The sequence below is a fragment of the Prionailurus viverrinus genome, unplaced genomic scaffold (genome assembly GCF_022837055.1).
Source record: "Prionailurus viverrinus isolate Anna unplaced genomic scaffold, UM_Priviv_1.0 scaffold_50, whole genome shotgun sequence".
NCBI lineage: Eukaryota > Metazoa > Chordata > Mammalia > Carnivora > Felidae > Prionailurus > Prionailurus viverrinus.
This window is the reverse complement of record NW_025927613.1, coordinates 1,048,770-1,060,008: the sequence shown is the minus strand read 5'-3', so window position 1 is coordinate 1,060,008 and position 11,239 is coordinate 1,048,770. Positions and strand designations below refer to the sequence as shown.

The following is an 11,239-nucleotide window of genomic DNA, read 5'->3' as shown; positions in this document are numbered from 1 at the left end:
CTGCGAGATCGTGACCTGGCTGAAGTCGGACGCTTAACCGACTGCGCCACCCAGGCGCCCCAAGATGTAAATATTTTAAATATTCCTGGCAAAAAAACCCAAAACCAAAAACAGTAAATATTCCTGTAAAGGGTCACAATGGAAGCAGTTATTAGTTATTTTATTTCTTAGTTTAACTGGGAACCTGAAAGTAGGTTTTGATGAGAAGGGGGACAACAACTCCGAGTCTGAAATTATGGAAGTAACATTTCCTTGGAGGCACAATTTTGTCAGGTACCTTGTCCCTGAAAGGGCATGGCTAGACCAGAGTGACTTCTTTGAAGCGGAACTCCTACAGAGCTTCAGACTGTCTGATTCTGGAGGTGCCTCCAAAAGCTTTTGGTCTAAGTCCCTCACCTTAGAGAGGGAGAAACTCAAATTCATTGAGGTTAATAAAGTCTCCTAGGTTGTGTTTCCAAAATAGATCTGAATCTGTCTACTTCTCTTCCCTATGATCCACGTGGCCTGGATTTTATTCCAGGGCAAGACTGATTACTTAGGTTATGTGCCCTTTCCTTAGCCCAATGTCTGCAGTCAAGGGGATCAAGGGGATGAAGAGACTAGGGCTGGCCTGGTGCCTGCCCCCCACCCCCCAGGCTGTGACTGGGAGCCCTCCACACACAATAGAATCAAAGGAAACCTAAAAGGGTTGCCTGCCTAGTCAGCATGGTTCTGTTAGCAGGAGACCAGGAGGCAGGGATGTGAGCAGACCAAAAAAACAAAAAACAAAAAAAAACCCAAAAAAACTGATGGCCATGACTGTATCTTAGCAATTGTCTAGAATGTTTGGGCTCAGAGTTTCCAACAGAAATAAACACAAAGGTCAGTCGTGATGAGAGGGGGCAGCCGAGGGGGCGAGTCCCAGTGTGAGGACTGTGTTTTGGGGGAGCAGGGATGGAGTGCAGACAAAGTAAGAGGAGGGGTAATGGTGATCACTCTCTGGTGAGGCTCATTAGATGCGTTACAGTTCAGATTGTCTTTAACTCTAGAGTTAGCGCTTCAGAAACTTGGGGACGTTGGTGTGGCATGTTACAAATGGATAGAGGACCTGGGTGACTTTGTGGAAGTTTTGTTTTTTTTTTCTCCATATTTTAGATATGACTGAGGTGGATATTCTCTTAAAAAAATTTTTTTTTAATGTTTATTTATTATTGAGACACAGAGAGAGACAGAGCATGAGCATGGGAGGGGCAGAGAGAGGAAGAGACACAGAAGTCTGCGCCATCCAGATGCCCCTCTTTCTCTCTCTCTTTTTTTTTTTTTTACTTTGAGAGTGAGAGAGCATGCATGAGTGGTAGAGGGGCAGTGAGAAAGAGAGAGAGAGAGAGAGGGAGAGAATCCCAAGCAGGCTCTGTGATGTCAGCAAATAGCTGGACTCAGGGCTTGATCTCACGGACCATGAGATCATGACCTGAGCCAACTGAAATCAAGAGTGGGACACTTAACCAACTGAGCCACCCAAATGCCCCAAAGCTGTATTTTTAAAATAGCGCATTCCTCATGAGGATGTGAGGTTTAAAAACTTTTTTTTTAATGTTTGTTTATTTTTGAGAGAGAGAGACAGCACAAGCAAGGGAGGAGTAGAGACAGAGGGAGGCAGAGGATCCGAAGCAGGCTCCGTGCTGACAGCAGAGAGCCCCATGCGAGGCTCAAACCCACAAACTGAAAGATCATACTCTGCGCCACCCAGGCGCCCCAAGGATATGGGGTTTAAAAGAGTAAATCCATACACAGAATTTAGCACAATGCAGAGAAAGTGTTCAGTAAAAATGTGTACAGATCCCCAGGTAGAGAAGTGATTTAAATAGGACACTCTTGCCCTTACAGAGAAGACAAAACCTGCTGAAACTTGGCTTCTGTTGGCTGGGACTGGACTCTATGCTCATCTAACGAGACGCTTACACCATGACTTAGAGCCTCTGGCTGGTGGAAGAGCTTGGTAAGTATATGTCCTTTTCCTTGTAGCTCATTTGCCCAGGCTGCCTCTAAAGATAAGTCCTCTGGCAGCCTACCATCTGTCAGGGTTTGTCACAGGGAAAGAAAGTCAGAGCCTGGGCCTCAGAGCTTGACAGCTTGGGTTCGAATCCTGACTGTGTGCCTTTGAGCAAGTTAGGTAGCCTCTGTGTGCCCCTATTTCCTTATCTGTAAAATGGAGTAACCTTAGTCCTTAGTTCTTGGTTGTCATGGGTTGTCAATACACATCTGAACCCACAGGACACAGTAATGTGTTAAGTGTTTGGAGCTTAAATAAGCATAGATAGCTATAGTTAAGGAATCTCTCTCTCTCTCTCATATATATATATATATATATACACACACACACATACATATATATATATATATATATATATATATATATATATAAATAACTTACATGAGATAAACTCAACATACAATTACCAGAGAAGAGCCTGGTGAGTTAATACAGCAAAACATTAGCCATTTCTGGTTGACATACCACCCCATTTCTATCTCTGCTAGTGGAATCTTGTCAGACTGGCAGAGGGACAGGCACAGCCAAATCACCCTTCTCTCCACCCCCTCACGCACTCTTCCCCTGCAGCTAATGTCATGTGAAGCCTAGAGAGTCAGTGTGGAGGTAGGGAGGCAATTTGCATAAGGATCTTGGGAGTTTTCTAAGATTCAAAGTGTTTGAATCATGTCTGAAAGTACCCAGGTGGAGGAGGGAGATGCAGGGGGAGGCAGGAGGAGAGAAGGGCAGGTAGTAGGCAAGAATAGGAAGGGGAAGAAGGGGTGTGTAAAGTCAGAGCCATAAGATGGCTGGACTCTAAAGCTGGCTCCTCTCAGCCCTTTGGGTGCCAGAATCTGCAGGCCACAAGTGGCCACATGCATGACCACAGCTGAAGAGCTTTGTCTATCCATAGAGCGCTGTAGCACAAAGAAGTGAGCCTCACTCTGGGAAAAGAATGTCCTCTTCTTGCCCTGTGCCCCAGAAAGTAGTGGTGGCTGTTGCCATGGAAGGAAGGTGGTGCCTGGGTAGCCACAGTAACTGTGGAAGAAAGACAGGGTCAGTGGGGGGCAGGCCTCAGTCACCACAGTGAACCAAGGGTCCACTGGAGAAATAACAGAACACCAGCTGCAGAGACTGGGTCCCTCAGTATCCCTACCCATTGTTTCCCATGTTAGGAACTAGGCCTGCCCCCTTGGTCCCAGGTGGCTCCTGGCTTCTTGGACTTCCAGCAGGAAGGAGGAGCAACCCTGGGGTGGGTAAAATCTGACTCACTCGTCTGCACAGATTAGGGGCCACTTATATGCATCTTATATGTTGAACTCAGGGCACATTCCATTAGACTAGCATTCAGTACTCGGAATGCTGTGTGCATAATTACAAATGACATTCAGGAAAATGAAGGTCCCAGATGGCTCCCCTTGGAAAAATGTGGCCTGCCTTGAACTGTGGCAGCCCACCCACCTCCTGTAAACCCTTTCCTGCCCTCAGCCTTGTGCTTCCAGACAATGGCAATCTAGCCAAGTGCAGAAAAGGGACAGGGGAGGAAGGGGCCAAAACCTGAGGGCTACCAACTTTCAAGTGGAGCAATCTACACTGACCTTAAGAATCTTCCTCCTTGGGGTGACTGGGTAGCTCAGCCGGCTGAGCATTTGATTCTCAGTTTCAGCTCAGATCATGATCTCGCGGTTTGTGGGTTCAAGCCTACGTCGGGCTCTGTGCTGACAGTGTGGGGCCTGCTTGAGATTCTCTCTCCCTCCCTACCCCTCCACCACTCACACTGTCTCTGTCTCTCTCAAAATAAATTAACAAAAAAAAAAAAAAGAAAAAGAATCTTCCTCCTTGGGGTGACTGGGTGGCTCAGCCGGTTAAGCGTCTGACTTCAGCTCAGGTCATACATGAGTTCAAGTCCCACATTGGGTGGGCCCATGCCCCACTTCAGGTGAGCCCTGCTTCTCTCTCTCTCTCCCTTTCTGCCCCTTGTGGGATTCTCTCTCCCTCTCTCTCCACCCTTGCTCACTTGCACCCTGTCTCTAAAAAAAAAAAAAAAAAAAGAATCTTCCTTCTTGGGGCAACTGGGTGGCTCAGTGGACTGTTGATCTCAGGGTCATGAGTTCAAGCCTCGCATTGGGCTCCATGCTGGGTGTGGAGCCTACTTTAAAAAAAAAAAAAAAAGTACCTTCTTTCTCAGCACCTGTGCAATAGATTTTAATGCAAGGCTTTTGCCCTCATCGGCTGATGGCATCTTGAGTTGTCCCCGGGAGAAGCAGTGTTAAAGATGATACGCAGAGTCTATATCCTTTCATGAATCAAAGGGACACAAATTGGCCCATAAGACTTATCTAGAGTGGTTCAAGCCTACAGCAGTACAAGGATTACTAAGACAGTGATAGCTATTACTTAAAATCATAATTTTCCAGACACTGTATAAACACGATTGCCTTACCTCCTTTATTTCTTAGATACTACTGATGGCCATATTTTACCAGTAAGCAAACTGGTTAAATAAATTTCCCGAAATCACAGAGCCACCCCATCAAGTAGGTACTCTGATTATTACCATTTCATAGATGAGGAAGCTGAGGCAAACCTGGGATTTGCATCTGGGTCATCCTGACTCCAGATCCCAAGCCTCCAACACCAGGATTTACTGTCCTCCTGTCGTTCCAAACCCAGGCACAGAAGTGTATAAGTGTGATGGATGGAGATCTGGAAGAAGGCAGAGGAGGACAGACATTTCCTTGATCACTGATTCAAGGCCAGGGTTTTCAAACTTGAATTTTGTAAACTTTATATTTTATAAAGAATGATACCCCAGTCACGAAATTGGTGAAGTTTTCATCATAAGGCAAATTTTGATAGTAGTGTATTGTTAGTGTCCATTTTAGGGTCAGGAAAAAAAAGCCCTCTGAAAAAATAACAATACCAAGTATGTAAATGTCAAGGGCTGGGGGTGGATGTTATAAAGCTGTAATTAGCTGTGTACCTTGGCTGAGTCAGGAGCACGAACTTAATAAGTGTTCTAAGTAGACAACACTAAGGCTGTTAATTCCCTCTCTGAGGTGGCTTATTGTTCTCAGGAAAAATAAATCTACTACCACAGGTAAGGACACATGTGACAAAGAAAAGGAACTGGAAACAAGATTCAAGAATAATAGCCACCTCAGGGTCGCCTGGGTGGCTCAGTTGGTTAAGCGTCCGACTTCAGCTCAGGTCATGACCTCGCGGTTTGTGAGTTCGAGCCCCACGTTGGGCTCTGTGCTGACAGCTCGGAGCCTGGAGCCTGCTTCGGATTCTGTGTCTCCCTCTCTCTCTCCTTTCTCTCTGCCTCTCCCCTGCTGCACTCTTATCTCTTGCTCTCAAAAATAAACATTAAAAAAATTAAAATAAGTAAATAAAAAATAAAATATCACAAACTCTTGGTCTACTCTGTGATTTATTTGCGGCCAATATTTAACCCTTTTTTTCCTTTTTTATTTAAAAAAAAATTTTTTTTTTCAACGTTTTTATTTATTTTTGGGACAGAGAGAGACAGAGCATGAACAGGGGAGGGGCAGAGAGAGAGGGAGACACAGAATCTGAAACAGGCTCCAGGCTCCGAGCCATCAGCCCAGAGCCTGACGCGGGGCTCGAACTCACGGACTGCGAGATCGTGACCTGGCTGAAGTTGGACGCTTAACCGACTGCGCCACCCAGGTGACCCTTTTTTTCCTTTTTTAAATTTTTATTAATTTTTTCATTTAGTTTTTAATTTACATCCAAGTTAGTTAGCATATAGTGCAACAATGATTTCAGTAGATTCCTTAATGCCCCTTACCCATTTAGCCCATCCCCCCTTCCACAATCCCTCCAGTAACCCTCTGTTTGTTCTCCATATTTAAGAGTCTTATGTTTTGTTCCCCTCCCTGTTTTTATATTACTTTTGCTTTCCTTCCCTTATGTTCATCTGTTTTGTACTCTAAAGTCCTCATATGAGTGAAGTCATATGATACTTGTCTTTCTAATTTTGTTTAGCATAATACCCTCTAGTTCCATGCACATAGTTGCAAATGGTAACCCCTGTTTTTGTTTCAACATCACCCCCAGGCTTTTATCACAAGTAAGTACAGTGTCTACTCAGGAAATACCACTCTGATATCAGTCCATTAATTACATCTGAAAACTTGCTACATAAAAATTCTCCTAAAAATCTTGCTTCATAAAAAATCTTCCTACCATTATCCAGCTTGGGATCACCTGTGCCACTAGCATTTAAATCACCTAATTCTCAGGGCACCTGGGTGGCTCAGTTGGTTAAGCGTCCGGTTCTTGATTTCGTCTCAGGTCATGATCTCATGGTGGTGAGTTCGAGCCCAGCGTTGGGCTCTGTGCTGACAGTGAGGAGCCTGCTTGGGGATTCTCTCTCTCCATCGCTCTCTGCCCCTTCCCTGCTTGCGCTCTCTCCCTGTACACGCTCTGTCTCTCTCTCTCAAAATAAATAAATAAACTTAAAAAAAAAAAAAAAGAATTTGAAGTTAAGGGGCACCTGGCACAGTAGGTTAAGTGTCCAACTCTTGATTTCTTTTTTTTTTTTTTAATTTTTTTTTTCAACGTTTATTTATTTTTGGGACAGAGAGAGACAGAGCATGAACAGGGGAGGGGCAGAGAGAGAGGGAGACACAGAATCGGAAACAGGCTCCAGGCTCTGAGCCATCAGCCCAGAGCCTGACGCGGGGCTCGAACTCACGGACCGCGAGATCGTGACCTGGCTGAAGTCGGACGCTCAACTGACTGCGCCACCCAGGCGCCCCCCCAACTCTTGATTTCAAATCGGGCCATGATCTCATGGTTGTGAGATCGAACCCCCGAGTCAGGCTCTGTGCTCAGTGTGGAGCCTCCTTAAGAGCCTCTCCCTCTCTCTCTGCCCCTTCCCTGCTTGCACATGCTCTCTTTCTCTCTCTCTCAAAAATTAAAAATTAAAAAAAAATTGAAGTTAAGACATCAGTGAGGGAACTTTCTGGCTTCTTATCAGTTTGTTAGATAATTAGGCAATTAGGTAAGATTCAGATCATTGTACTGAAAGCTTTTTAAGAGTTAAAGATAAGTTGAATGAGGTTGAAAAAGTTTTGCTGGCGGGAATGGAAGCTGTCTAGAATGCCTAGTTGTCTGGGCTGAGAAGGCAGGAGTGGAAGAAAATGAAAACTTCATAGTCACTTACCTCGGCAATTTTAATTTCTCCAAAGCAGTAAAATAAACAAGATCTACCAGGTAAACATTTATCACAGACACAAGATTGATACATTTTCTAGCCCACTTACTTTTTTTTTTAACAATTGAAATAATTTTTTAGTATCAGTAAAAATCATAGTTTTGCTTTCATCAGAAAAACCTTATTATAATAGTATTTTTAGGGAGATTAATGAAATGTAGACGTGGTTTTGTCCTTGTAACATGGCTAATAAAGGACTTCTGGTAGTACCAATAACAGCTCTGCCACTTTCTTGTGCTTTGCTTGTATTTGCATTGTGTTATTTAAAGAACAGTTTTATTGAGATAGAAATTATATAAAATATTATTCACACATTTAAAGTGTACAGTTCAATTTTTTTTTTTGCATATTACATTGACTTTTAAAAGTTGTGGGGAAAATATATGCTCAATCAATTTTCAACAAAGCAGGAAAGAATATCCAATGGGAAAAAGACAGTCTTTTCAACAAATGGTGTTGGGAAAACTAGACAGCAACATGCAGGAAGAATGAACCTGGACCACTTTTTCACACCATACGCAAAAAGAAATTCAAAAGATCTAATAGTGAGACATGAAAACATCAAAATCCTAGAGAACACAGGCAGTGGCCTCTTTGAAATTGGCCATACAACTACTTACTAGGTATGTCTCTGAAGGCAAGGAAGCAAAAGCAAAAATAAACTATTGGGACTACGTCAAGATAAAAAACTTCTGCACAGCCAAGGAAACAGTCAACAAAACTAAAAGGCAACCTACAGAATGGGAGAACATATTTGCAAATGACATATCTGATAAAGGGTTAGTATCCAAAATCTATAAAGAACTGATACAACTCAACACCCAAAAACCAAATAATCCAATTAAAAATGGGCAGAAGACATAAATAGACATTTTTTCCAAAGAAAACATACAGATGGCCAACAGACAGATGAAAAGATGCTCAACATCATTCATCATCAGGGAAATAAAAATCAAAACTACAATGAGACATTACCTCACACCTGTCAGAATGGCTAAAATCAACAACACAAGAAACAAAGGGTGTTGGTGAGGATGTGGAGAAAGGGGAACTCTCCTGCAAGTTGGTGGGAATGCAAACTGGTGCAGCCACTCTGGAAAACAGTATGGAGGTTTCTCAAAAAGTTGAAAATAAAACTACCCTGAAATCCTGCAGTTGCATTACTAGGTATTTACCCCAAAAGATACAAAAATACCAATTCAAAGGGATATGTGTATCCTGATGTTTACAGCATTATCTACAGTAGTCAAATTATGGAAGAAGCCCAAATGTCCATGGACTAGTGACTGGATAAAGAAGATGTGGGCAATTTTATACCTATATATATATAATGGAATATTACTCAGCCATAAAAAAAAACAATGAAATCTTGCCATTTGTAATGACGTGAATGGAGCTAGAGAATATAATATTAAGTGAAATAATGTAGAGAAAGACAAATACCATATGATTTCACTCACATATGGAATTTAAGAAACAAAAGAAATGAACACAGAGGAAAAAAAAGAGATAGGCAAACCAAGAAACAGGTTCTTAACTATTGAGAACAAACTGATGGTTACCAGAGGGGAGGGAGTGAGGGGATTAAGGAGTTAAATGGGTAATGGGGATTAAGGAGTGTCTTTGTTGTGATAAGCACTGGGTATTGTATGGAAGTGTTGAATCATTAAATTGTAAACCTGAGACTAATATTACACTGTACATTAACTGACTGGAATTTAAATAAAAACTTAAAAAAATAAATAAAACCACTTACATAAAAAAAAGTTGTGGGAAAAAACATGTAACATAGAATTAGCCATTTTAACCACTTTCAAGTGTAGAATTCAGTGGCATGAATCACATTCATAATATTGTACAACCATCATCATTATCTATTTCTAAAATATTTTATCACCCAAACAGAAACCATATCCATTATGTAGTAACTCTGCATTCTCAGCTCTCCTCAAGACTCTGGTAACCTTTAATCTATTTTCTGAATGACTTTGCTTATTCTAGATATTTCATACAAGTGGAATCACACAATATTTGTCTTTTTGTGTCTGACTTATTTCCCTTAGCATAATATTTTCAAGGTTCATCCATGTTGTAGTGTGTGTCAGAATTACCTTTTTATGGCTGAATAATATTCTTAAATATATATATATATATATATATATATAATACACACACACACACACACACACACACACACACACACACACCACTCATCTGTTCATCAATTCATCTGTTGATGGATATTTGGGTTGTTGCTACCTTTTGGCTATTATGAATAATGTGGCAAGGAACATTGGCATCTAAGTATCTGAGTCTCTCTCTCTCTCTTTTTTTTAATGTTTATTTTTGAGAGAGAGAGAGAGAGAGAGAGAGAGAGAGAGACAGAGCGAGCATGAGTGGGAGAGGGGTGAAGATAGAGGGAGACACAGAATCTGAAACAGGCTCCAGGCTCTGAGCTGTCAGCACAGAGCCTGATGCAGGGCTCGAACTCACAGACTGCAAGATCATGACCTGAGCTGAAGTTGGACGCTCAACAGACTGAGCCACCCTGGTGCCCCTGAGTCTCTCTTTTTAATTCGGTGGGTATATATTGGTGGTTCATATGGTAATTCTGTTTAGCTTTTTGAGGAACTGCCAATTGTTTTCCATAGCGGTTGCCCCATTTTACATGGCTTTTTGTAAAAAAAAAAAAAAAGAAGGAAGGGAGAAGTGTTGGCAAAGATGTGAAGAAATTGTAACCCTCGTATGATGCTGGTGGGGATGCTCATGAATGGGATTAATGCCCTAATAAGAGAAGATCTAGAGAGATCTCTAGCCCCTTCCACCACGTGAGGACACAGTGAGGAAGTACCAGTTATGAGCCCATAAGCTAGCCCTCACCAGAGGGTGACTGTGCTGTAACTTGATCCTGGACTTTCCAGGTTCCAAACCTGTGAGCAATAAATTTCTGTTGTATATAAGTTACCAGGTCTGTGGTGTTTTGTTATAGCAGACTGAATGGATTAAGATATCTAGGAAATAAATATGGGCTTCTTCCAGTGATGATAAACTATGTTGTTGGTAAGACACAAGGGACAGTTTATATTAAAAATGGTACAGCTGTTGGGCGCCTGGGTGGCTCAGTCGGTTGAGCGTCGGACTTCTGCTCAGGTCATGATCTCATGGTTCGTGGGTTTGAGCCCCGCATCGGGCTCTGTGCTGACAGCTTAGAGCCTGGAGCCTGCTTCAGATTCTGTGTCTCCCTCTCTCTCTGTCCCTCCCATGCTCATTCTCTGTCTCTCAAAAATAAATAACCATAAAAAAAATCGTACAGCTGTTTATTCTCTAGGATCCAGAGTTGAGTTATTCATTCCAATAGGAACTAGCTGCACTTCCTACTGTAGCCAAAAAGATTTGTTTGGATACAATAAAGCTAGCTTTGTAATTTATAACACACACACGCACACATACCTCATTACTTCCTTTGGTTTTCTGGCATATCCAAGTTTGTGGTAAGAGTTTCAGTATGAGTTTTCTCTCCAGGCAGCAACGGGGCAGACATGCTTGTGCATGTGCTTGTGCTTGTGCACAAGGCATGCTTGTGCAGCCTTAAGGAACCCATTCAAAGTCACGTGAACCAGACACTTATCCTAAGGAGACACAAATAATTGCTGCCACTCTCACAAGGAGTACTTTTGTGTTGAAGAGTTTAGAAGATGGCACCAGAGTCCCTGGAGTTGTATTCTGAAGATCTGTTCAGGAAGGTGTGTTAGCAGGCTTCACCCTCTGGGGGACTCAATGGCAGGTAAGTAGAGCAGGAGTGGCACAACAGCTTCTTCTGGGGGAAGGAGACCCTAACGCAGACTGGTGTAGAATGTACCAGAAGCTCGTTTATGTCAACCTTGTTTTAGGATCCAGCTTTACAAATAAACCTAAACAAACAAAATAACAGAAGGTGACTGCCATTGGATGGGACTTCTCCAAGTAGAAATGTATACACAAGG

General features: G+C 42.5%; 1 protein-coding gene across 4 annotated transcripts in view; it reads right to left on the bottom strand.

Annotated features, from left to right (window-relative positions):
- Positions 1-3,033: 3,033 nt before the first annotated feature.
- The window catches only part of THEM4 (thioesterase superfamily member 4), a 31,691-nt gene continuing 23,485 nt past the window's right edge, over positions 3,034-11,239 (bottom strand). The window contains exons 6-7 of one of the 4 annotated variants that reach the window (XR_007149801.1): positions 10,707-11,167; positions 3,034-3,049 (exon numbers count right to left, since the gene is read on the bottom strand). Coding sequence is in view for 1 of the 4 variants with exons in the window: in XM_047847954.1 (XP_047703910.1) it covers positions 11,127-11,167 (41 nt within the window). In the remaining 3 variants the exon portion in view is untranslated. Of the gene's footprint in view, positions 3,050-4,291; positions 4,308-4,473; positions 4,718-9,696; positions 11,168-11,239 lie in introns of those variants that run through there. The other 3 variants (XR_007149802.1, XR_007149800.1, XM_047847954.1) reach the window with 3 other exon arrangements.